General features: G+C 37.0%; 2 protein-coding genes across 3 annotated transcripts; both read right to left on the bottom strand.

Annotated features, from left to right (window-relative positions):
• Nucleotides 1-5,514: 5,514 nt before the first annotated feature.
• LOC141290443 (PTB domain-containing engulfment adapter protein 1-like) lies at nt 5,515-17,282 on the bottom strand. Of its 2 annotated transcripts, none has more exons than XM_073822569.1 (9): nt 17,222-17,282; nt 16,571-16,641; nt 16,370-16,441; nt 16,165-16,260; nt 15,936-16,073; nt 13,448-13,552; nt 12,998-13,057; nt 7,918-8,005; nt 5,515-5,897 (listed from the first exon to the last, which is right to left on the bottom strand). In XM_073822569.1, exons 2-9 carry the CDS (start codon nt 16,613-16,615, stop codon nt 5,848-5,850), a joined length of 654 nt encoding a protein of 217 aa, XP_073678670.1. In that variant the 5' UTR covers nt 16,616-16,641; nt 17,222-17,282; the 3' UTR covers nt 5,515-5,847. The 2 variants fall into 2 exon arrangements, with proteins under 2 accessions (XP_073678670.1, XP_073678669.1); XM_073822568.1 differs by having other exon boundaries at nt 7,918-7,990.
• Nucleotides 17,283-18,938: 1,656 nt separating this feature from the next.
• Nucleotides 18,939-22,786, bottom strand: LOC141291510 (E3 ubiquitin-protein ligase TRIM7-like). Its single transcript, XM_073823666.1, has 2 exons — nt 22,175-22,786; nt 18,939-19,820 (listed from the first exon to the last, which is right to left on the bottom strand). Exons 1-2 carry the CDS (start codon nt 22,784-22,786, stop codon nt 18,939-18,941), a joined length of 1,494 nt encoding a protein of 497 aa, XP_073679767.1.
• Between the last annotated feature and the right edge of the window lie 5,033 nt (nt 22,787-27,819).

Raw genomic sequence — 27,819 nt, 5'->3', positions numbered from 1 at the left:
TAGAAAAAAAAAAAATGATTTATAAAAGTAAAAATGCCCATTAAGGGTAAAAATAATTTTAAACTTGTTGGAAAAGATTAATTTTACAAATTTACAATATCTATCGGTGCCGACGTAAAAAACTTGTTTTCTATTCATGATAGAATAATCATGGCTGATAGCGAGATACGCAAACATAAAACCAAACCAAACTGGATGCAAGAACAGCTGTTACTTCTTGCCCAATGTAGGATATAATCAAATTAAAATAACCTCCAAGATTAAAAAAAAAAAATTGTGTAGGAATATGTAAGGGATAATGTACAGGCAGCCGGTAGTTATCGCAGAAAAAAGCCCCCTTAGCCCCGACAGTGTGATCAGGACCCGACGCAGAGCGGAGGTCTATCACACTGAAGGGGCTTATTTCGCGATAACTACAGGCTGCCTGTACATTATCCCGCTTATTACATGGCTACTTGCCACATAAGGAAAAAAACTGGACATGAATATGAATTTGAAACCTTTTATTGGCATATTTGTTTTAAATTAACATTTTTATCCTTCGGCGAAACGATATAGTACCACGTGACTAACATTCAAACTATGTTCGTTAGTAAGACATTTAAATAGATTAATGTCGAAATTTTCCATTGTTAATTGTGGTTGTCCAGTGTTTGTCACAAGATGGCGCCAAACGGTAATCTTTGTTGGCACGGAGGGATTTTAAACATACAAGTAGAACCGGCTATGCGTTATTACTTTGGAGCAGTGATTATTTGAAAAGAACGAACCTGCAAATGTCTCAACTGACCAATCAGAATCAAGCATTCCAAAGAGCCGTGTAATAAGCGTGCATATACATGCAGAGTGTTTCTAAAACGTTTAAGTTCCGAGGCAGATCGCCTCCAACAGCAATATTAGGAAGGTAAGGATTTGATCTTGTGATTCAAGCCTTATTTAGGCTGATTTATACTTGACGCGTTCTTCTGCACGGCAAGCCTGTGCTGCCTGCGCGTGCACGTACATCACCAAATTCTGGGCCCCTGTTCCTAAAAGATCTTAAGGATAAAAGTAGCCTATCTCATAATTTAGCGATTTAGGAGAAAATCTTAAAAGTAATGCTTAAAACAATCCTAAATTTAGGACTCCTAATTTTTGCTCTAAGAGTATTTCACAAAGCGTTTTAGCACTAAAACTAGCTCCTAAATCTGCGAAATGTTAGGAGTAGTGGAGAGGACTCCTAAGTCACTAAGATCAAGTCCCAAAAACTATCCTATAATGGCTGTTGCCGGCTGTCTGCCTCGGAACAGAAGCATTTTAGAAGCATTGGATGATAATGAGCTTTTCAGAAGGTGTGGCCTTAATCGCGAAGGACTGCTGCAGAATTGCAACAAATAGAAACAACCCAATAACGCCACAGATCAAGGTTTTAACAATCCTCGAATGGCAGCTTCTTATGAATGCAATAAATATTTTAATGAGGCTAAGGATTTTAATCTGCAATAGCATAACAAGGTTACATGAAAACATTATCGGCAACTTAAAAAGTAATGTCCGTTTAACTGTAGCAGTTGTTTGTCACTTAAATTCTGCAATCTCTGCATTAAGTTGCCTGACTTTGCAAAGAATACCAGCACTTTTCACAGTCATCTTTGCTTCTGGACAAAAGTGGGAAAGCTGCATTTATTTGCACACATATATTTTCCCACACATCTTTTTTAGTTTTTGAGGTTATCCCAACTTTGTTTTCATGAACAAGTTGGGCAAGAAGTAAGAGTTGTTCTTGCATCCAGTTTGGTTTTCTTTTACGTTTACATGCCTTACTATTACCTATGATTATTTTACCCTGTTAATTAAAAGGCTGTTTATATGCATAGCCGCTAACTGTATACGAGGAGCGCACATGAGGCTGAAGATACATGTTTAATTAGTTACACTTAGCCAGCATTTTTAAATCTTTATTTGAATATGACAACATTTTTATTTTAAAACCTTTATTTAAATATGATATAGTGCACGTTACAATATTTCTATGCATAAATTTCTGACAGAGACCCCTCCCCTATCAGCCAATCATTGTGTGCATAGTTAATAAGCATGCCGAAATCATCCATAGTAACGAAGTCAACCCCGCCCTTAGACTTCTCTCTATTCCTTAGTAAAAGTTTGTCTCAGCAGCTTTGTGAATAGGTTTTAAGAGAAAACTCTTAGCTAAAAACTTTTACTGCCGTTTAGGAGAACTTTTAGTGGTAAGATGAAATGTTTTGTGGTTACAGGCTCTGATCATGTGTACATAATGTATTGACATTAAACTAGTTTTTAACATGATCATTTTATTATTATACATGTACTTTAATCATATGTTATTAGCCTTGAGATAAATGTTGCACTGAATAAATGCATATATGCAACAGTTACTAGTAATATCCAATAGTCTAGTGCAGGAGTTCTCAACTCTGGCCCTCAAGGTCCATTTTTTCCTGCAGAGTTTAGTTCCAACCCTAATCAAACACACCTGAACAAGCTAATCAAGCTCTTCATCATTACAAGAAAGTTACAGGCAGATGAGTTTGATCAAGGTTGGAGGTAAACTCTGCAGGAAAGCGGACCTCAAGGGCCAGAGTTGAGAACCTCTGGGCCCGTATCCCTAAAGATTCTGAGAATCCTCTCAGAGAGCTCCTAACTTAACCTAAAAATTCCTTGCCAGGAGTTTTAGCTTAGAAGTGATTCCAGAACATTTTCAGTGAACTCTGAGCAAGGAATGGATGGAAAATCCTATCTTAGTGAGGAGGTGTGGTTGATCCCATTGCTAGGTATGAGTCATCATTTCAAAAGCCGTGATTGGTTGATCCTACAAGTTTGATGAAAATGAACTTTTGGTGATAATGAGCAAAGGATGTACCCTCAAATCATAATTATACACTCTAATCTTATGCAGACTGTAATTGTAAATAATATTTCACATTCAAGAAAATATCTGGAAAATGAATAGTAAAAACTGACTTCATCCAGTGTTTAGATTTTTATACTAGAAATGTATGCAAATCAGCACATATTTCATTAAATAATGCACAATTTGCATATTTATACCTAACATTTTTTTTTAAAACTTGTAATACAAAAAAATGTTTGAAATTATTCAGTTACCTGGGAAAGTAAAGTGATGACTATTAGTTTTTTTTCCCCTATTCACCTCCATTGTCTCGCCTTAATAGGACTTTTTGAATCATTTGAAAAGGTAATCATGTTTTAGAAATTTAAGTCATGTTTGTACATAATATCAGGCAATCAAAACAAGTGGTTTCCAAATTGGAAAATGTACTCTTTTGAATCGATTCTTAACTGAATCATCTTTGAGTTGGAATCGTTCAGAGCCGTTTGTGAATATGACTCACTCATTCAACTGAATCATTTGAGCTGTTCAAAAAGTCATAAAGACGTGCGTTCGGCTTATACTTACAGTCGATTATGGTCATCCACCTACCTCATACTTCAACGATAGAGGGATGTCGTGGCCATACTTTGCCATGTTGTACAAGAAAACAGAAAAAAAATCTGTGAAAAATTAACTATTTAAATGTGTACTCTGCAGTCGCAGATGATGAAACTTCTTCACACATCGACGACAAATGTACGAACACATATTCATGTGAGGCAAGAGGTTTACAGTTAAGATATTCACTCCAGTAACATAACCAAGGATTGAAAATAACCGTTTTACTCACCAGCCAGTTTGGCTACTAAATTTTTAAGTTGCCGGCCATTCATAGCTTCTACTAGCAAAAAAAAAAAAAAAAAAACACCGGACGTGACAACACCACCATTGCAAATCATTTGGTGTCGGTACTGTGTCATATTGATTTTATCAATACGGTATTCCCAGCTAACAATTTTTGGTTCCCAGAACGTTTTGGGAACATTAGTTTTTGGTTCCCAGAACGTTCCCAATAACGTTCCCTATTGGTTAGCCAGGAAAGTTTTCTTTACGTAAATAGAACATTCCCTTTAGGTTAGGGGAATGTTCTGGGAACCTACTGGGAACGTTCTCATTTGGTTCCCGAAAAAATAACCAAATGGGAACCATATGGGAACGTTAGGGGAACGTTCTATGTTTGCTGGGTTGATAAAGATAATTAAACAGTATTATGCAGAATGTGTTATTGTGCGTGGACAACCGACTCCTGAATTTCTTCATATTATGTGTGGCTAGTTCACTGCGTTGATAGAAATGAATATTTTCCAATAAGTTTAAATTGATTTTTACCTTTATAAAGCCATTTTTTTTTAAAGTATGCATCTTTTTTTGAGCGAAATTCTTACATTTAAACAGTCAATTATAATAATAATACATTTAGGCTGTTACCAAACAAATTAAATCACTATCAACAAAATTCATCTTTGAAGAAGTTGCATCTAAGGAACCATTTAGATGCATTTACACACTGTTTAATGAAGGCCAGAGGGACATAATGCTTTAACCTGCAGTTACAAATGCATAAATAATGTTTTGATATTTTAAACATAAAATACTGATATTTAGAGTTGGGGTGCTCGGACTCAAGTCCGGTCTCAAGTACAATTTTTAGCGGACTCAGACTTGCCACGGCCTCAGATGCATTTTGACTCGGACTCGAGCTTTTCGGACTCGGGAATTATTGCAGAGTCCAGCCGAGTCCAGGGACAGTTGACGGAAATTTTACTGACTCGATGCATTAATACGAAAGTGACATTCAGTATTGGCGCGTGTTTAAAAGTTTGCCAGTACTTGAAAGCCTGCTGCTTTCTTTGCATACACACACCCAAAGCGTGCTCACCGAAAACGCCTCTCAGTCAGCGTGCGAATGCTGAATTAAGTTTTCTTTTGCATGTTATTGCTACACACTTACAAGAAAAGTAATGTCAAAATGCACCGCCTTGGAGAGTATTCATGCAAATGCAGTCTGTTTTGTCTTGAGTGAATTTGAACAGTTGGGAGAAATACAGATGTGTCAAAATATATGATCTGTGCGTCCGGTTTTGTCAGTTCTGACATTGGGACACAAGGCCATGGGAACCAGATGAGTCCTCCCCAATTTGACTTTGTTGCAATATGGAACTCTTGCATTATTATTGACATTTTATTTTATTATTTTAATACTGTAAGGTTGCTTTGACACAACTTGTATTGTAAAAAGCACTGTATAAATAATCTTGACTTGACTTGACTTGACTAGTTTTGGGCTAGTTTTGAGTATCAGTTCTGCGGGATTTGTTGTCAAAACCTGGCAACCATGATTTGGCGGGTTGGCGGGTGTTCATTTCAGACCCTGAACATAACCATAAACTACACAAAATATGCTTTATCTATCTCTCAGTCTCTCTCACGGATTTGTGTATCTGTTTTGCTGGTAAAATATGCATTAAACAAAAATACAATATTAGATTTCCGCTTAATCTAATGTTAAAAAGCTAGCTAAACATTTTGTCCTTCCCACATTAAAAGAAGCAAGTTTTCTAATTCAAATGTAAAGTACAAGGACTACTCTGTAGCCTACGTCAGCATTAATGACAGATTTTAATGGTTTTGCAATGGAATTATCGTAACAAAGTATGTCTGTACATTAAAATAATTATGTATGCGGTTACATATAGTAGCCCAGGCAGGATAAAAAGTGCTCTGCTTGAGTTAGGAACAACTGCCTTATACCAACAAACTACATAGGCCTTCATTTTTGTTTACAAATCATAAATACCACCTTTTTTAAATAATCATATTGTCTTGATGTTCTTAGAAATAATAGCTCATGTTGAAGTCTTCGAAGGAGCTTAGACGATGTTGGTGGTATTTGAGGAGTCTGCGTTGTTTCTCGAACATTTATCTGTTTCCACTTAGAAATTGTTGTGCAAAGGAGTCTTGTCATCTTCAGAGAAGAATCTCACTGGAAAAACAAAAGAGACAAATCAAAAGACTGCATATCACCAGCACACATCAATACAAAGCCTTGTGGGGATGAAATTTCTCAAAAAGAAGAGCAAAATAGTGACTAAACATTGTGGGATTCCTCACAAATGAAAAACATTTCATCCTTTCAGAGTAAATAATGTCTGAATTCAAACAGCGTAAACAGGAAGTCCCCACAAGGATGATATCCTGCATATTGGTCAAAGACATTAAAGGAACACTCCACTTTTTTTTGGAAATAGGCTCATTCTCCAACTCCCCCCGAGTTAATAAGTTGAGTTTTACCGTTTTGAAATCCATTCAGCCGTTCTCCTGTTCTGGTGATATCACTTTTAGCATAGCTTAGCATAGATCATTGAATCCTATTAGACCAATATCATCACGTTCAAAAATGACCAACGAGTTTCGATATTTGTCCTATTTAAAACTTGACTCTTCTGTAGTTATATCGTGTACTAAGACCGGTGGAAAATGTAAAGATGCGATTTTCTAGGCCGATAAGATTAGGAACTACACTCCCATTCTGGCGTAATAGTCAAGGAAATTTGCTGCCGTAATATGGACCCAGCAGGCACAGTAATATCACGCAGCGCCTGAAATTAGTTCCCAGCTAGGTAACTTCCAACGAGGATAGCCCCCTGTGCATGCAGTGTGCTGCGTCAAAGTCCTTTTAAGACAAGTCATGTCACTCGGCGGCCATCTTTGAAACGCCTCTCGGGCATCCAAGTGCAGCTCCTATCTCTTTGAATGGGGAAACATCAAATTCTCCAAAACTGTTCGCCAAACTTACGATTAAATTTCATATTTGAAATCTCCAAAGACATCCAACAAGAACTGCCTCATAAATATAGTTCCTTGTGCTTTAATAGCGTTAAAAAAACGCTTATTTTTCCGGCTAGATGAGCCAGTGCGCATGCGCAGTACTGAACGCACGTCTTAGAGCGCCGACTGTTTCTATAGCAACTGGGACTTCTAACTGCAGCTGCAGTGACGCGCTGACTTTACTCATCAACGATTGGCTCTTTCACTAAGAAGGCGGGGCTTCGCGGCCATGATGACCGTTGCATTTTTCCCCATTTAAAACTACACGAGTGACATGTCTTTGGTATTCTATAGTCTTTGGCTGCGTGATATTACTACGCCTGCTTCAGCCATGTTACGGCATCAAACTTCCTTGACTATTACGCCGGAATGGAAGTGTAGTTCCTAATCTTAAGAAGAGTCAAGTTTTAAACAGGAAACTCGTTGGTCATTTTTGAATGCGATGCTATTGGTCTAATAGGATTCAATGATCTATGCTAAGCTGAGTGATATCGACTGAACAGGAAAACGGCTGAATGGATTTCAAAACGGTAAAACTCAACTTATTAACTCGGGGGGAGTTGGAGAATGAGCCTATTTCCAAAAAAAAAAAAAAGATGTCAACGTCGAAAAGAAAAATTTACAAAAGTGATTTTATGTCCATAGAAAGCACATTAAATGTAAGTAAAGTGTCTACTTTTAAGGTTTCAAATACGTTTTTGGAGAATAAAATGTCAAAATTTGGTTGAAATAATGCTTATTCTGACTTGTATTCAAATTGTATTGTGTTTTAAATGAGTAAAAATTCTTACTGACAAATGGGCAAAACCTAGGATAGTGGCACATTTAGAAAACGTAGAATTACAACTAATTAGTATATGGGGTGAAAGTAATTCATCTTTTAATATGTCATAAACTGATTTTTGTTGAAAATATGCCTGACAAGATTTTTACACTGAATGACATTTTAGTGGGTGTCTTCTGTAAATTAGGGAAAAAATGTATAATATTTATTTTTTGCTCAGAAAACCAAACCCAAAAATGCAATTATATTAAACAGATAACTTCAAAATATTTTTTTTTTTGGAAAAACAACAACGATTTAAAGCATATATTACACTTATTGTTTTTATGCTTGAGCTCTTTTTTCGTCTTTGACCCATATACAGCTCATGTGTGTGTTGTTGTGTACATACCTTGTCCTGATCGAGCTGAAATTTTATCAACGTCAGACTCATCTTCATCAACGTTGTGGCTTCCACCAGCGTTCTGTAAAATAAATATCTGTGTTCACAGAGGAACACCAAGAACACTGCTTGTGATGGATTCAATGCTGTATACTGAATATTATTAGACATTTATGAATGTACACAAAATATTTTCTTAAACTTAATATTCATCTTCTTCTTCTGAGACTAAATTTTCTGACTGCTCCTCCTCCTTGAGCTTTAACTCTACTAACTCCAAACTCAGTCCAGATATTCAGACTGATCTGACTCCAGTTGCTGTATCTTTTCAGACTGATCGGACTTACAGTTTTCCTAAAAATAATGATTAAAACTGGGAAAAATCCCATGGACTTACATTGACGGAATGTTCAAATGATCAACACTATTCAAACTCCAACTGTCAAAACTCCCAGAATCCCTTGAGACTCAACCAAACTGCCCTTCTATGTTATATCAAAGGGCGAATTCCAAACGGCTATTTTGCGCCCTTCAAGGGCACTTCTAGAAGGGGACGCCATTTGTAGGGACGTTCCAAACGAAAGTGAGCAACTTAATCCCTTCACGAAGGGCCCTTCCAGAAGGCCGTTAGCGAAGGGAACATTCCATGGTCACTTCACGGAAGTGATTTCCGTTAGTGATCACGTTTGCGCAGCGTTGTCAAGGTAACATTTCGTCAGTCATTCCCTTCGCCAAGGGAGTTCCAAACGGTTAAAAGAGACAGAAATGCCCTACTCCCTTAAAAGAACTCACTTCAAAGGGATCTGCCCTTCGGAGGGAGTAGGGCGTAGGGATGCGCACTTCCATTTGGAATTTGCCCAAAGACTATAGAATACTCTTAAAAGGACTTTGGTTATATTTCTAATCCATTCAAACTCATTCAAACTAACTTGTTAATTATGCTAGAAACTTGCTAGTAACATGCTAATCATGCTAGAAACATGTTAACAACATGCTAGTAACTTGTTAATCATGCTAACAACATGCTAGTAACATGCTACTCATGCTAGAAACATGGTAGTAACATGCTAATAAATTGTTAATCATGCTAGAATCATGCTAACATGCTAATAACATGTTAATCATGTCAGAAACATGCTAATTATGTTAGAATCATGCTATCATCATGCTAGTAACATGCAAATCATGCTAGAAACATGTTAATAGCATGCTAATGAATTGTTAATCATGATAGAATCATGCTAACATGCTAATAATGTTAGAGACATACGAATTATGTTAGAAACATGCTAATAACATGCTAATCGTAATAAAATCACGCTATCAATATGCTGGATACATGATAATCATGCTAGAATCATGCTACAACATGATAATTATGCTAGCAACATGCTAGTAACTGACTAATAATGCTAACAGAATGCCAATAACATGCTAATTATAGTAACAACATGCTAGCAACATGCAAATAACATGCTATTTGTGATACAATCATGTTAGTAACATGTTAGTAACATGCTAATCATGCTAGAAAAATGTGAAAACAACATGTTATTAACTTGCTAATCATGCTAGCAACTTGCTAGTAACTTGCTAATCATGCTAGTAATTTACTAGTCATGGTAGCAACATGCTAGTAACAAGTTATTCATGCTAGAAACCTGCTAAAACATGCTAATCATGGTAAAAATAATGCTAGCAACATGCTAGTAACATGCTAGTCATGCTAAAAACATGGTAGTTACATGCTAATAAATTGTTAATAATGCTAGAATCATGACAACATGCTAATAACATGCTAATCATGTCAGAAAACATGCTAATTATGTTAGAATCATGCTATCAACATGTTAGTAACATGCAAATCATGCTAGAAACATGTTAATTGTGATAAAATCATGCTAGCAACATGTTAGTAACTTGCAAATAATGCTAAAAACATGCTAGCAACATGCTAATAACATGCTAATTGTGATAAAATCATGCTAGTAACATGTTAGTAACATGCTAATCATGCTAGAAAAATGTGAAAACAACATGTTATTAACTTGCTAATCATGCTAGCAACTTGCTAGTAACTTGCTAATCATGCTAGTAATTTACTAATCATGGTAGCAACATGCTAGTAACATGTTATTCATGCTAGAAACCTGCTAAAACATGCTAATCATGATAAACCATGCTAGCAACATGTTAGTAAGTTGCAAACGATGTTAAAAACATGCTAGCAACATACTAATAACATGCTAATCATGGTAAAATAATGCTAGCAACATGCTAGTAACATGCTAATCATGATAGAAACATGTTAACAACATGCTAGTAACTTGTTAATCATGCTAGAAACATGTTAACATGCTAGTGACATGCGAATCATGCTAGAAACATGTTAACAACATGCTAGTAACATGCTACTCATGCTAGAAACATGGTAGTAACATGCTAATAAATTGTTAATCATGCTAGAAGTATACTAACATGCTAATAACATGCTAATCATGTCAGAAACATGCTAATTATGTTAGAATCATGCTATCATCATGCTCGTATCATGCGAATCATGCTAGAAACATGTTAATAGCATGCTAATGAATAGAATCATGCTAACATGCTAATAACATGCTAATCATATTAGAGACATACTAATTATGTTAGAAACATGCTAATAACATGTTAATCGTAATAAAATCATGCTATCAATATGCTAGATACATAATCATGCTAGAAACATGCTACAACATGATGCTTATGCTAGCAACATGCTAGTAACTGACTAATAATGTTAACAGAACGCCAATAACATGCTAATTATAGTAACAACATGCTAGTAACATGCTAGTCATGCTAAAAACATGGTAGTTACATGCTAATAAATTGTTAATAATGCTAGAATCATGCTAACATGCTAATAACATGCTAATTATGTCAGAAAACATGCTAATTGTGTTAGAATCATGCTATCAACATGCTAATCGTGATAAAATCATGCTAGCAACATGTTAGTAACTTGCAAATAATGCTAAAAACATGCTAGCAACATGCTAATAACATGCTAATTGTGATAAAATCATGCTAGCAACATGCTAGTAACATGTTAATCATGCTAGAAATAAGCTAGCAACAAGCTAGTAACATGCTAATAAATTGTTAATCATGCTAGAATCATGCTAACATGCTAATAGCATGTTAATCATGTTTGTAACATGCTAATGTTAGAATCATGCAACCAACATGCTAGTAACATGATAATCATGCTAGCAACATGCTAGTAACTGACTAATCATGCTAACATCATGATCATGATAAAATCATGTTAACAACGTGCTAATCATGCTGGAAACATGCTAGCAATAAGTTAGTAACGTTAATCGTAATAAAATCATGTTAGCAATATGATAGCAACATGATGTTCATGCTAGAATCATGCTACAACATAATTATACTAGCAACAGGCTAGTAACTGACTAATCATGCTAATAGCATGTTAATGACATGCTAATTATGGTAACAACATGCTAGCAACATGTTAGTAACTTGCAAATAATGCTAACAACATGCTGGCAACATGCTAATAACATGCTAATCTTGCTAGAAACATGCTAGTTACATTCTAGTTACGATAAAATCATGTTAACAACATGCTAGTAACATGTTAACCATGCTAGAATCATGTTACAGTATGCTAGTATCATGCAGCATGCTAGTAACATGCTAATCATGCTAGAAATGTTCTAACAACATGTTATTAACTTACTAATCATGTTAGCAACTTACTAATCATGCTAGTAATTTACTAATCATGGTGGCAGCATGCTAGTAACATGTTATTCATGCTAGAGACCTGCTAAAACATGCTAGTAACATGTTATCATGCTAGAAATGTTCTAACAACATGTTATTAACTTACTAATCATGTTAGCAACTTACTAATCATGCTAGTAATTTACTAATCATGGTAGCAGCATGCTAGTAACATGTTATTCACGCTAGAGACCTGCTAAAACATGCTAGTAACATGTTATCATGCTAGAAATGTGCTAACAACATGTTATTAACTTACTAATCATGTTAGCAACTTACTAATCATGCTAGTAATTTACTAATCATGGTAGCAGCATGCTAGCAACATGTTATTCATGCTAGAGACCTGCTAAAACATGCTAGTAACATGTTATCATGCTAGAAATGTGTTAACAACATGTTAGTGACATGCTAATCATGCTAGCAACATGCTAGTAACTTGCTAATCATGTTAAAAACATGCTAGTAACTTACTAATCATGCTAGCAAAATGCTAGTAACTTGCTAATCGTGTCAAAACATGTTAGTAACTTACTAATCATGATAACAACATGCTAGTAACTTACTAATCATGCTAGAAACATGCTAGTAACTTACTAATCATGCTAGTAATTTACTAATCATGGTAGCAACATGCTAGTTACATGTTATTCACGCTAGAGACCTGCTAAAACATGCTAGTAACATGTTATCATGCTAGAAATGTGCTAATCATGTTAAAAACATGCTAGTAACTTACTAATCATGCTAGCAAAATGCTAGTAACTTGCTAATCGTGTCAAACATGTTAGTAATTTACTAATCATGATAACAGCATGCTAGTAACTTACTAATCATGCTAGAAACATACTAGTAACATGTTACCCATGCTTGAAATGTGTTAACAACATGTAAGTAACTTGCTAATCATGCTAGTGACATGCTAATCATGCTAGCAAAATGCTAGTAACTTGCTAATCATGCTAAAGCATGCTAGTAACTTACTAATCATGGTAGCAACATGCTAGTAACATGTTAATCATGCTGTAAACATGCTATAACTACTTTAAACTTCAAACTATTTCAGACCGAAAACCATTAATACAAACCAAAATCATTAAAACTTTCAACTTTTTAAATGTTCTGGTCCTGGCTTTCTCAAACCAACTTAAAGTTTGTCTTGACAATATTTTTTATCTAGTTATTTTCTTTTGTAGTTAGCAATGTTAAAGGAATAGTTCACTCAAAACAAAAAGTCTTTATATTTTTCAGAACTGCATTAAAAGTAAAAGCCTGACACATAACCCACTTCTCCACTGGCTTGCAGTCTCCTCTTCAGCTCAGCGTTCTCTCGCTCCAGTACCTTATTCTAAACAGCAGAGGGAGGCATTAGACGGTCCAAGCATTCACAGTAACTTTTCAATCAAAACCAATGTTCTAACCAACTGCAACAAGTTTACAGTAGCAAATAAATTAATGTATTTCAGATATTCTCATTTTAAAATAGGAGATAAACCTTTTCGTTTGTATGACTGGACAAAGTCATAATGGTCTACAACTCTATGATAGCCCTGATGCCAGTAAATGACTTCTAGTGTTTTTTTATGACTGTGTGAGTCACTGTTTGCGGGAACAAGGTAATATGTCATGCCATAAAATGTATTATTATATGTCAGATTTTTCTTATGCTTATGAAGTCTATTTTTAGGTTAGTTTTATATCTATTTTCTATCTGTTTTTCTGTATGCTGACGGGTTACCTTATGTCTCAGGGCCTCTACCACTAGGTCACGATGACCTTGTAGATTTCCGTCCTGCTTAGCAGCCCGAAATGTGTCACCAATGATGGAAACCAGCATATGGGACTGACAGAAAGAAAAACAACACAGATCAGCTCGAGAAAGAATTTAAGGTTAGATTTAACATGGTGTCATTGTACACTATTTTTAATGTTTTTGCTCAAGCCTGCATTTATTTGATCCAAAGTACAGCAACAACAAATTCTCAAATATTTTTACTATTTAAAATAATATTTATTACGATAATTAAACATTTGAGTACATTTTTTCAGGATTCTCTGGTGAATAGAAAGATCCAAAGATCAGCATTTATTACATCTAATATGCTGGTTATTTATCAATGTTAGAAACAGTTGTGCTGCTTAATATTTTTGATATGGAACCTGTGATTGTTTGATGAATAAAAAGTTAAAAAGAACAGCATTTATTCAATATATAAATATAAAACAAAACATGCACAGACAAATCCAAATTACGCCCTGCGGCTTGTGACGATACATTGATGTCCTAAGACACAAAACGATCGGTTTGTGCAAGAAACTGAACAGTATTTCAGTACCAGAGCGCGTGCACATGTACGAGCCGGATGACGAGCTTGTGCTCAGGACAGATTGACGTGGCTGTGTATCAAAGGTAAAACGTGATATAAATACTGTTCAGTTTCTCGCGAAAACCGATCGTTTCGTGTCTTAGGACATTAATGTATTGTCATGAGCCGCAGGGTGTAATTAGGATTTGTCTGTGCATGTTTTTATTTACTTTTAAAGGTCTGGTGCCCATCCACCCTGCTGAAAAATATGCTGGTTAGGTGTTTTTTGGTGCTGGGATGCTGGTTTTAGCTTGTTTTATGCTAGTCCCTTTGCTGGTTTATGCTGCTCCTTTACTGGTTTATGCTGGTCCTTGACCACCAACATGACCAGCATAAACCAGCAAGGGACCAGCATTAACCAGCTATGGACCAGCAAAAACCAGCAAAGGACCATGAGAAGGTTATGAAAACTATGGGGGCTTCACAATGTTTTTATGTAAAAGTAAAATAGTGAACTAAGTAAAAGGTAACTAGTGAACTAAAAGCATCATGTACAATAACACAAACGTTATACATTGATTTGCATTTTATTGTGTGAAATAAGTATTTGATCCCCTATCAGTCAGCAATATTTCTAGCTCCCAAGTGTCTTTTATACAAGTAAGGAGCCGAGACTCTTAAGGGAAGTGCTCCTAATCTCAGCTTGTTACCTGTATAAAAGACACCTGTCCACAGAAGCAATCAATCAATCAGATTCCAAAATCTCCACCATGGCCAAGAGTAAAGAGCTGTCCAGGGACGTCAGGAGATTGTAGACCTACACAAGGCTGGAATGGGCTACAAGACTATCACCAAGCAGCTTGGTGAGAAGGTGACAACAGTTGGTGCAATTATTCGCAAATGGAAGAAACACAAAATAACTGTCAATCTCTCTCGGTCTGGGGCTCCTACACGGGAGGATCTTGCCAATGATTTCAAGGCAGCTGAGACCATAGTCACCAAGAAAACAATTGGTAACAAGGTCACCCTGCTCAAGAAAGTACATGTACAGGCCCGTCTGAAGTTTGCCAGTGAACATCTGAATGATTCAGAGGAGAACTGGGTGAAAGTGTTGTGGTCAGATGAGACCAAAATCGAGCTCTTTGGCATCAACTCAACTCGCTGTGTTTGGAGGAGGAGGAATGCTGCCTATGACCCCAAGAACACCATCCCCACCGTCAAACATGGAGGTGGAAACATTATGCATTGGGGGTGTTTTTCTGCTAAGGGGACAGGACAACTGCACTGCATCAAAGGGACGATGGACAGGGCCATGTACCATAAAATCTTGGGTAAGAACTATTGAAAATGTGTCGTGGATTGGTATTCCAGCATGACAATGACCAAAAACACACGGCCAAGGCAATGAAGGAGGGGCTCAAGAAGAAGCACACTAAGGTCCTGGAGTGGCCTAGCCTTTTTCCAGACCTTAATCCCATAAAAAAATCTGTGGAGGGAGCTGAAGGTTCAAGTTGCCAAACATCAGCCTCGAAACCATAACTTGGAGAGGATCTGCAAAGAGGAGTGGGACAAAATCCCTCCTGAGATGTGTGCAAACCTGGTGACAGACTACAAGAATCATCTGACCTCTGTGATTGCCAACAAGGGTTTTGCCACTAAGTAAGTCATGTTTTGCGAAGGAGTCAAATACGTGTTTTTACTCATTAAAATGCAAATCAATTTATAATTTTTTTGAAATGCGTTTTCTGGATTTTTTTGTTGTTATTCTGTCTCTCACTGTTGAAATAAACCTACCATTAAAATTATAGACTGATCATTTCTTTGTCACTGCGTATGTAAACATAAAAAATCAGCAGAGGATCAAATAATTTTCCCTCACTGTATATCAAATGTACTGCATTTAAGATTTTTAGGACTCACAAACTTCTTGCTCTGGAAGATGTAGCAGTGGTACATGTCCGACGCTGGGTGTCTGGCCACAAAGCCGAGTATTTTAGACTGAGTCGGATGTACTGCGCAGAATGAAACCGAGGACAGAGCGCAGGAGTACAGCATGAACTGAGAAAACAAGAGAAAGAGAATAAATGAGCTGTTTGTTGTACACATGTGCGTCACTGTCTGAACTTGAGTAGATAGTCCTCAGTCACACCTTGGTTTTATGCTCTAGAATGTCAATAGCACTTTTGGTCAGAAACAGATGCACTTTAGTTTTCTTCATTTTCTCATCCATCTCTATGTTCGGATCCTATAAGGGAAGGAAAATGATAATAATAGGACATAGGACAAAAGATCAAGTTATACAATATCTCTATCTCTAATATGACACAGTACAGTGACATTTATGGTTTTATTACCTGTAGGGCTTTTACTGCATCTGTCAGAATCTGCATCCCACCCGGACGGACCACCTGGATACGACCCAAAAACTACACACACAAACAACCCCATAAATGAGTGAGCAACAATTGTAATAACATAAATCACATTAAGAGCATTTTTTGTACATAAATGCAACAACACTGGCATTTAGACCATTTACAAAAACTGATACTCACTTTAACTGAGAAGTATATTTCACTGTCGTCATCTATGTCACTCATTTTCACCACTATGCCGTTTCTAGCGTCTGTTTCAAAATGACAAAATACATACCCTGGTGAAAAAAACAGCTTAAACCAGCCTAGGCTGGTTGGCTGGTTTTAGCTGGGCAACCAGCCTGGTTTTAGCTGGTCAGCTAGAGGGGTTTTGGCCACTTTTTTAGCCTGGCCAGGCTGGTCAGGCTGTTCTTAGCTGGTCAGGCTGGAAAACCACCAACTAAAACCAGCCTGACCAGGTTGGGAGACCAGCTAAAACCAGTTGCTTCCAGCTTAAACCAGCCAAGACCACCCAACCAGCCTAGGCTGGTATTAGCTGTTTATTTCAGCAGGGTAGACCAGTAAACAAGGCAAGATGACATATTTATATTTTATTAAAGCAATAACCCATTGTGTCCCGAACATATTTGGACTCTGGCACACTTTAAAATGTCTAGGAAATAACAAATCGAGTTGGATTTGCAAACAAATGCTACATAAACGCTTCTCAGAACTAATTTTCCTTTTATCAGTATATAACACAAACCAGAAAACACATAAACTACTACATACTGTATCCAAAACAACTTATAAATTTGGATCACACACATAAGAAACAGTATTTGTACTTACGTTTGGATGAGAACTTTGTTTCGCTGAGGAGATGTTCTCTTCCGCTGTCTTTCAGGGTTAAAGTCGTATGATGTTAATGGTTAACCATTAAATGCCTTTTCTTTATGGCATATCAGCCCTGATAACAAGTCAACTATTACCATCTGTTGTATTACAGCTGTGATGCCATATTTATTTATGAACGTGTTATATAGCCAGGTGGACAGGTTAAAGAAACACTTTACACTAATTATTGTTTCAATTTAAAAATTTTGAAATGTATGCTACAAGCAGTTTATATGTGGAAGTGAGGATAACTGAACTGAAAGAAGTTTTATAGTCCTATAGAAAATCAATAACATGTTGGATGTAACCAGTAGATGGTGCTGTTGTAAATAAAATAATGCTTTTATGTATTGACATTTAATAAATGAAAAAAGTTTACAAGCCACATGTAGGTTTGGCAGACTAAATGAGAAATAATCCTAAACATCTAACAAAGGTGCAATCATCTAGAATCATCAATAAATCTGAATAATTCGAGAACTTTAGGTAATCAGCTCATACATAACACAGCTTGTATTCTGTGCATCCAGTAATGTCTAGATGTGACAATAAATCTCAATATCTGTAAAGCTGAGAATATGTTAAAGTTGATTAAAAGAAATGCAGAGAGACTTTTTTTCCCTCTGGGAATCGGTGTCAGTCCAGTGAGATTTGAGTCAGACATATTTAAATGATGTGATAAGGAAGTGTGAACAAGTATTTCTTGTTTTACAGGACAAGATGATGCACATTTACTTTGATTTCTGTTCAGTGTGAAAGCATACAGACCAATGTACACATAAAGAACTTTGCTACAGGCGTTTTCTATATTTAGTAAAACTAAAAAGCATTCTGTACAGTCACTTTTACTGGCATTCCCATTAGTTAAAGTAAAACTAGAAAATCTTATTAAAAATTCCTTAAAAGTAACAGAAACAGAAAGAGCTGAAATCTGGATAAAACACATTGTCTATAGTTTTGCTTCATATACAGTATATTTTCTTTAAAGAAACTACACTTTTAGAAAAACATTTAATCAGACCCTATTCAGTATCTCCTATTTTTATGTGTATACCAATAGGTGTTACACAAACATTTCATTCACAGTTTAAAAGAAGTTGATTTGTAATTGTGGTCCATTTGCTTTGGTATATCTGGAATAAATCTCAAATTTTCAAGCCATTTCTCATTGTATTCTTAACAACATTTCTTGATTATTATACAAATGTTTGGTAATTATTAATTTAACATGTTAAATTAAGATTTTAATATCACACCAATATTTTTTTTTTACGATACATCAAGAACTATTAAGTTTTTGTTTTTTTTCTTTAGCAAATAATGTGTGCATGACATTCCTGGGGCCGGTTGCATAAAAGTTTAGCCTAGTCTTAAAAATTAGTCATCAATTTGTTTTCTGGTTGGGCTGGTCATAAATTTTAAAATTAGGTTACATGGAAATGTTGATTAGTCAAAGTTGAATCCAGAAAGTAAGACCCTTGGCTAAGTACTAGTTGGTCGGACTAGTTCTATTTTAATATAGTGGCTAAGTTTATGCAGCTGGCTCCTGGACTGTGCCAGGGTGTTTCTTGATGTTTGTGGAGATGTTTAGGTGTAAATGCATAAAGAATGAAACAAGGACAAAGAAAAAGAGGCAAGAGTGAAAATGAAAGCATATTGGTGTCAGTCTGAGTCAAACTCCACTCAGAAGAGTTATCCAAGACTCCTCTGAGGTAGAGTGGAGCCCGAATGCAGGATACACTGAGTCCTTGAACACGGCACTAAATGTATGAAGATGCTGCCTTCGCCCTCCTTGACCTGAGCTGTGGAATGCAATAGTTCCTCCTTCGTAATCGAGGGTCACTTCGACCTTCTTCGGCGGCATGACCAGCCCTTCACCTACGGCCACATTTGCAGAGTCGTAGCATGCCGTCAGCTTCTTGCTTTTCCATTGCAACCTCCAGGAACTGGTGTTATGCCCAAGCCTACTGTGGTCACCTTTGCGTGGGATGCTTTTGTAGCACACTCCCACAGACCACATACACCCAGGACCAACTTCTACAGCCCACATGTGAACTCCTGTGGATAACCCTTCGGTGCACATGACCTGAGTGGCTGTGGAGAAGCGTTCGCTCTGATCTCCAGCGTTGCTGCTCTTAATTCCGGCACACTGCTTGACTGTTTTGAGATCGCTGGACAGGAGAAGACTAGGATGGGCCGTGGCTTGGTTGAAGGTCAGGTCTAGAGGGTTCATCATACCATGGAGGTACTCCAACAGAAGACTCATCTCGGCATGGAAGGCGTCTGTACGTAGTACTGAGCGTAGCTGCTTGGCATTGGAAGACTCTTGGGCTGGTAGAGCTGGAATGGTGACGTTAGCAGCCTGGCGGACCCTTGCTTCGACATTGAGATAGTTCTGGATGAAGAGAAACTCTGAGGATTGAGAGAGAACCTCACCGGTGCACTTTTGGGCTTCCTGCAGCTGGTGTAGACAACCCTCCAAATCGCATAGATTGGCCTGCCAACTTTTGTCCCGTGAATGAAGCTTGTCGTCCATTACGGAGCTCATGCGACTCTTAAAACATCACATATAAACAGTGTTAATGTGCTTTACTGAAACATGACTGTATGTCGTCAGCACTAGTGTAGATCTGTTGCTCTCTACATAAGTGATGGTGACATTTCTTTTGCATCCCTGCCCAGGCTCATTGGAAATACGTTCCTCTATCTACAGTACATTTCTGCAAAACTGAAAAAACGCACCTATACATACAAATCGCTGCAGTTTCTAGTTGAAATTAACAGTAAAACTTTGACAACTTGTATTCCTTTCCACACAAAGTATGATTTACAGGGCCAGAGTGCAATTTTACATGCTGTGACATTTAAAAATGTATACTTTTGAATGTTAACGTCACATACAGCTTCATATGTAGGGGTTTTCTAATGTGGTAGGATTGCTCGGTAGCTCACCCGATACGGCATTGCACTTGAGAGGTGAAGAGCTCTGGTATGAATCCTGTAAAACTATGGTTTGACGAAACAGCTTAAACCTTTGTAGAGGAAACTTTAGCACGGTTGCATGTTTTTATATGACTTTTGCACAACTGACAACTTTTATTCCTTTCCACACAAAGTATGATTTGCAGAGCAAGATTGTGGCCTAATTTAGCAAAATTCATTGCACAATATTTGAAAATGCATTCTATTAAACGTTAACGTCACATACAGTTTCATATGTATGGGTTTTCTAACGCAGTAGGATTGCTCGGTGGCTCACCCGATATGAGCTCTGATATGATTCCCTCAAAACTACGGTTTGACAAAACAGCTCAAACCTGTGTAGAAGAAACTTTAACATGGTTGCATATGATTTTATATCACTTTCGCACAACATTTCTGCAAAACTCAAAAATCGTATCTATAAGTACAAATCGCTGCAGTTTCCAGTTAAAAACACTAGTAAAACAGTAAACAGACAAATTTTATTCCTTTCGCTACAAAGTATGATTTACATGGAAAGAGTGTGGCCTAATTTCACAAAAATTAATTACACAATATAGTGTCATGACTTCACAACAATTTTACATGCTGTGACATTTGGAAATGTATATTTTTGAATGCTACCATCACAAACAGCTTCATATGTATGGGTTTTCTAATGTGGTAGGATTGCTCGGTAGCTCACCCGATATGGCATTGCACTTGTGAGGTGAAGAGCTCTGGTACAAATCACGCAAAACTTTGGTTTGACAAAACAGCTCAAACCTGTGTACAAGGAACTTTAAATAGCACGGTTGCATATGATATTATATCACTTTTGCACAACTGACAACTTCTATTTCTTTTCACACAAGGTATGATTTACAGGTCAAGATTGTGGCCTAATTTGCACAATGCATTGCACAATATAGTGTTATGACTTCAGGACAAATATACATGCTGTGACATTTGAAATAGTAATTTATAGAATAATAATTTTCGAATTTTACCATCACATACAGCTTCACATGTATGGATTTTCTAACTTGGTAGGATTGCTCGGTAGCTCACCTGATACAGAACTGCACTTATGAGGTGAAGAGCTCTGGTACGAATTCCGCAAAACTATGGTTTGACAAAACAGCTCAAACCAGTGTAAAAGGAATTTTAAATAGCATGGTTGCATATGATTTTACATCATTTTTTCACAACTCGCAATTTTTTTTCCACACAGAGTATGATTTACAAGGCAAGACTGCGGCCTAGGTTTGCAAAAATTCATTGCACAATATAGTGTTATAACTACACAACAATTTTCCATGCTGTGACATTGAAAAAAATTATATTTTTGAACATTAGCGTTACATATACAGCTTATGTGTATGGGTTTTCTAATGCGGTAAGATTGCTCCGTAGCTCACCCGATACAGAATTGCACTTGAGGTGAAGTGCTCTGTTACGATTTCTGCAAAACTACGGTTTGACAAAACAGCTTGAAACTGTGTAGAAGAAACTTTAGCACGGTTGCATATGATTTTATATCACTTTTGCATTCGTTAACACTATCTGGTAATTTTAGGGTTGTGTTTAGTGTAGGCGGTTTGTTATTTTCCAACATTAACTTAGAAATTAGAGCATTAACTTTTGGCGACACTTGCTGGACATTCAAATTCTAAACCACTGCAATACGTACCTGAAGCAACCCCACAACACATGCCTGTACCAATTTAATAAAAACGTGTCAAGGTCACGCAATGAATGCACATTTTAGCATCACTCACTGGACATTTCACTTTGCAGTAAGATACATAATATCGGTGCTGCAGAAAACACCTTAAGTACATATTTCCAATGAGTCTGGGTTAACTAAAACCAAAAGAGACTTCTTCTACATCATGCTTATTTGGTCTGAACACATCAGTCTGCATCATTTTACATCATTCTTACCTTGTATGTACTTATAAGCGAAGTCATGTTGTCCAGCAGTATGTTCGCTCTGGCCACTAGTTTATCTTCGGCCTTGTCTGTAGGACCGTCACTGGCACTTTTCAGCAGAGCTTCTGTCATCTGTAGCTTGTCAGACACAGACTTCCCCAGTTCCTCAAGAACTCTCTTCATTTCCTCCTTCGCTACCTCAAACGTCTGCACCTCATGGTGCTGGTGCATTCCCTCCATCAAGCACTCGGAGCAGAGAAACAGTCGCTCCTGCACGCAGAGGTACTCCGTGACCTTCAAGTGCACAGGGCACCTCTTCCCATCTCGTTCGCATTGCACTGTAGGGCCTCCTTTCAGTCCACCACCTGTCGTGGCCACCAGGAACCCGTCCACGATACTGCTGAGCTTGAAGTTCTTGAGAAGCATCTCCGGGCTGCCGTAATCTTCCCTGCATTCTGGGCACCGTTTCGGGGACTTGGGATCTTCTGCGCTGGCAGCATTTTTTATGCAACCCAGACAGTAGTTGTGTCCACAGGGAAGGGCCACAGGATCACGGTACAGCTGCAAACAGATTGCACAGCTCAACTCCAAAGCTAGACGCTCCTCAGGTTGGCTTTGAGACATGTCTACAGGTACTGAGTGAAAGCACTTCTGCGCATAGGCTTTGAGAAGTGAAAGACATCCGTGCGGTTACTGGTATAGCCGGTTCTGAACCTGTACTGCAGCATTCCAGGTGCATACGACATTGCCGAGAAATGCAATTGGTTCTACCGGCGCCGTGAGAATGCCTTATAGTAACTGACATGATGTTTACAGACAAAACAACAATCTCTAATGGAAAATTGGATGAAAGAAACACTGCGGGTATCTATGCATGCCGATTAGACTTTTTTTAAAACACATCTTGTTCTGCGGTCACAACTCAAAGGTGGACATTCAGATGGTTATTAAAAGAAAAAGGAAACCAGAGGAAATTAATAATAATGAAAGCAACTTTTCACAAGGAACATGTGCTGTGCTTCTCCATGTTTATAGTAAACACTAATTCCGCCGTGTGGGGGCTCATTTTGGGCCACATCTGAAAACCTTGAGAGTGCTTCATCCTGTTGTGCTAACCAGAAAAGTTCGGTACTTTTCTCAAGGAAAGGATGTGACTGTCTGAATCTGACATGGTCAAACAGTCACGCTATGGCCCCTTTGAGACGGGGATTGAAATCAAATGCTTTTGATTGTGTTGAAATATTTAGAAAGAGACATAGTGAAGAAATTAGATTCAGAGGAACAGAATACTTCACTTTCAGAGCTTTTTATACTCTTGTGTCTATCAGATTGTCATTGGTTGCACTTTACAGTGTACTTACAGTGTGCCTATAAGAAAGTTCTGGTAATATAAGGTAACTACATAGGGCAGGGTAGGGTTAGGTTTAGGAGTAGGTTCAGGGTTATTACCTAGTTATTCTAATTGCTATACTATGCAGTATGTACATGAGGAACTGGACTATAAAATAAAGGGCTACCAGTAAATTTGCACAGAGCTTATATGTGCAGGAAATTTAACTTAAGTTTGCAAACCTCAAGACACTATCAAACTCTGAAAAGTGTTCAAGAGTCTCTTAAGGATGAGTCACACAACTGAAGCTCTCTCAGAAAAAGCGTTCCATCTGTAGGATATATCAAATCCACCGGAAGTCTTTTTTTGGTAAGCTGCTGTCGTTTGATTTGCGGGAGACATCCAGGTGTTGTGATCAAAGAGAAGAACCCTCTAGCTCTTGTCATCTGTCAAATGCAATGGAATGTGAAAGCCCAAAGCCCTTTAGATATGAACAAAAGCAGAATTATCATAGCGGTATAACAATGCAAATTTACGGAAATCTGTGAATCAGGTTTAATTATAGGCATCATGCTAATTACCATTTGGAATGCACTCTCGATTTGAATTGAAAATGAAATTGAAATGTCTTTTAGTGTTTTTTTTAATCAACTCATTTATGTCAATCAAAACTTAAATGATTTTCAATGCTGTGGAATAGAAGTTGAAATGACAAGCTGCTTTTTAGATTTTGGTGTTGAATTTTTTAAATGTGAATTTGTTTTGACTCAATATTCATGATTTTACCAAGGTTCTTATTTTTGAAACATCTGTTTCATATTAGCAATTAGCAGCTTGAAATTGCTGTAGATTCTTAGTGCATTTCCTTCACAGAATTGGGAGTTAAGGAACAGCTGGGAGTGAAGGCACCAGGCATTACACCATTCTCAGTGTCATGCATGTCTGCCATCTTGTGGTCTAACACATATCTGATGCATTACAGCACACACTGAGTGATCATATGAAAGAAAAACCGTTTCTGTAAGGATATCTCTGTATAATTGGAACTTGACATAAAGGCTGAAAAGAAATGTACATGGGTAGATACGTAAAGTCGGAGATCACTAGTGAACATTTAATAATAGTATAATACTAAAATTCTATCAGAATTATATTATCAACCATGAGTAAAGTCAAGAATTGGAATTTCAGGATACGTTAGGATTTTCAATGACAGCTGCATTTAAGTTGACTTGAACAAAACCTGACGTTCCTGATTTGATAATGATCCAGCGAGCATCTTGAGCTTCGATGGAAGCGAGAACATCTGCTCGCCTGTGCACAGAAATTCACATAGGATTTCTAAATATTTCTTCATGTTTGGTTTATTTTCAGGTTTAAAATAAAACAAAACCACAGTTTTTCAATGTGGGCTTCATTAAGCGTTCAAATGTTCCCCCAAAGTAAAAACTGAAAATTGTGAATATTTTGTTGACCAAATGAGAAAAATTATAGACTAAATATTGCATTTACCAAAAGTAACTGAATTAGGGTTAGTCAATAATAAATATAATTGGCTAAATCAGTGGGAGGTCCTTGATTTGAAAAGCAAATGTGCATGAGTTTTGTGTGTATAAACTAGTTATAACAAGGATGGAATTCTGTATGTAATTCCCATTTAGACTCGGTATTCAAAGAGGCCTTTCCTTTCCTCAGCGCTTGTTAAAGCATCCGTGGGTTGTGCAGGTAATAGGGGACCCTAACCCAGCAATAACAGCCACTTTGAAGTGGAAACGCTATTAAATCAACTTCTGGCTCCCCTCCTCCCACAGGAACAAACATGAGCCCGGGCGGACCAGGGCCTTTCCCCAAAACCTACCACACAGTTCTGCCTCTTAAATTTAATTAGGCTGTAATAAAACATTTTTGAAACAAAGGTGCACTAGACAGCAATACATCCAGGGAAACAATGCAGCATTCATTCTTTGTAGTTTAGCCTGTTTGAAGGCATCTTGTACGTCAGACTTGATCATTAGAGATTTGTAAAAAATGGTCTTAAAGGAACAGTTCACGCAAAAATCAAGATTGTGTCATTATTTACTTCCAAAAAGACTTAATGGTCACACTTTATATTAGGTGGCCTTTACTATTATGTACTTACATAAAAAAAAAATAATAATAAAAAAAATAAGTACAATGTACTTAATGTGGTCATACTGTATTGCAAAAACACTTTTAAGGTGGGATGTGGGTAAGGTTAGGGACAAGTTTGGTGGTATGGGTTGGTTTAAGGGTGGGTTAGGGTGTAAGGAATGGGCCAGCAGTGGTAATTACAGAAATTAATTACAAATGTAATTACATATAGGTTTTTAAAAACATATGAATACAATGTAAAAACATGCATGTACACAATTAGTACATTGTACCAAATGATTAATTGAAATGTAAGTGCATAGTAGTTAAGGCCACCTAATATAAAGTGGGACCGACTTAATTTAGCAGAATTTTGGTTACTATTGATTTCCATCAAATGAGACATTTCTTAAATTATCGTCTTTTATGTTCGACCGAAGTATGAAAGCAATGTAGGTTTGGAACAACATGAGGGCGAGTGCATGATTTTGTATTATTATTATTATTATTATTATTAGCATTAGTTTTTTTTAGCAACCCACAGCATGAGTGCAACATTATTAAGACTAATTGCTCCGATGGTGGGATTCCTCATGAAATTTTTTAGGGTATGATTAATTACGCTCATTTTAATATGTGTAACATATTATTAATCACTGGAAATTAACAGCCCTATTTTAGTAGGTATTAAATGTGACCCTGGACCCTGGCTCTTAAGTAGCACTGAGATATTTGTAGCAGTAGCCAAAAGTACATTGTACAAGAAAGTACAAGTACAAGATCATATCTTCTATGAAGATATTTAGTGAATTTCCTACCATAAATGAATCAAAACTTAATTTTTGATTAGTAATATGCATTGCTAAGAACTTCATTTAGACAACTTTATATATATATATAACTTAATATATATATATATATATTCAAATAGTTGTACCCTACATCGATGGAAAGCTTATTTATTCAGCTTTTAGATGATGTATAAATCTTATTGGTGCAGGGTCACAAATATTAGTGCTAGTTCCTTTGCGTACATTTTCAAAATATAAAACATGATGCCCTAATAAATCAAGAAAAACAATCTGTTAAAAAACTCAAAACAGTCTTTTAACACGAATAAATCCTCTGTTCATCTATGGTAAATACAAGTTTTCCTCATGCTAGTTGAGATGTTGTGTTTAGGCACATTTATGCTTATCATCCTCATTGCTGGAAGACTGAAGCGATGCATTAGTGATATGAATTTAGAGCACTAAAGATGAGAGCGGGCATATGGTGTGATGGGGTTATTGGAAGAATCCTCCGGCCTGGCGGTAATTTTTGTTCAATAGCATTTACATAAGACATGAATGAAAAGAACCCATCTTGAATCGGGCAGAAACCAGATGCCCAAGCTGACATTAAAAGGTCCTTTGGAGACGCAGCTTCAAAACGAATTTAAGGAAATTCCGCGTGTGCGGAACAAAAGCCCAAAGCTATTTATGCAATATCCATCAGAATTTACAGTTCTGTTTAGATCTTTTAATCTTCGCCTGTGCCGTGGGACTTCGCTTTATTTTCATGTTAGGTCAGCTAATGAAGATCAAGTTTATGATGCCTTTGGCATTTCAATGTTTTGAAGGCTAATATTTAAGCTGTTTTTAGAATACATGAGGTCAGAATGCAGGGTTAGTGCATATTTCATTTCATCAAAGTCATTATTTACAGAGAAGATTTATGAGCCACTGATTTGATAGTGGACACAAATGCAAACCAGTTTTTGAATTTAAAAACAACAAAATGCTTTTAAACTAAGGAATATTCAAAATAACACCAAACAGGTTTTGAATGACATTAAGGTGAGTAAACAATAATGGGATTTTCATGTTTGAACTTTCGCGTTATAAATAAAACCTCTTTTTTGTCTTGCCGTAGAGGTCAGGCATAGATTTCTCATGACCTGGAACTGGATCGGTCTCACCTTTTCGATGATCCCGCCATGACCTCTCGCAGAAACACCTCCATGCTAAGCGGCTGCCCACAGGAAGTGAGTCCTTGGGGGAGGAAATGGCTCCCAGATGTGTGGAGGTGACCCAGAGCTCTGGAGAGAAAGGTGAGTGAAGGTCAGTCCTGAGGGAAGACTAGAAGAAGGACAACAGAGTGTCACAAGCCAGATTCATCTCGGGATTGCGTAAGACTAACGTATTTGTAACTTCGATTGAAAACATAATGGTCC

Source organism: Garra rufa, chromosome 18, assembly GCF_049309525.1.
Source record: "Garra rufa chromosome 18, GarRuf1.0, whole genome shotgun sequence".
Classification (NCBI taxonomy): Eukaryota; Metazoa; Chordata; class Actinopteri; order Cypriniformes; family Cyprinidae; genus Garra; species Garra rufa.
The sequence above is the reverse complement of the archived record's forward strand: the minus strand, read 5'-3'. Positions and strand labels throughout refer to the sequence as shown.

Bases quoted from the DNA above. Each gene is read 5' to 3' on its own strand.
- LOC141290443 (XM_073822569.1), bottom strand. From the start codon at position 16,615: ATGAGTGACATAGATGACGACAGTGAAATATACTTCTCAGTTAAA. The intron at 16,261-16,369 runs GTAATAAAACCA...CTTCCCTTATAG, and splicing joins ATGCAGTAAAAGCCCTACAG to GATCCGAACATAGAGATGGA. The intron at 5,898-7,917 runs GTATGTACACAA...TTGTTTTTCCAG, and splicing joins TTCAGCTCGATCAGGACAAG to TGAGATTCTTCTCTGAAGAT.
- LOC141291510 (XM_073823666.1), bottom strand. From the start codon at position 22,786: ATGTCTCAAAGCCAACCTGAGGAGCGTCTAGCTTTGGAGTTGAGCTGT. The intron at 19,821-22,174 runs GTAAGAATGATG...TGATGTTTTAAG, and splicing joins CGCTTATAAGTACATACAAG to AGTCGCATGAGCTCCGTAAT.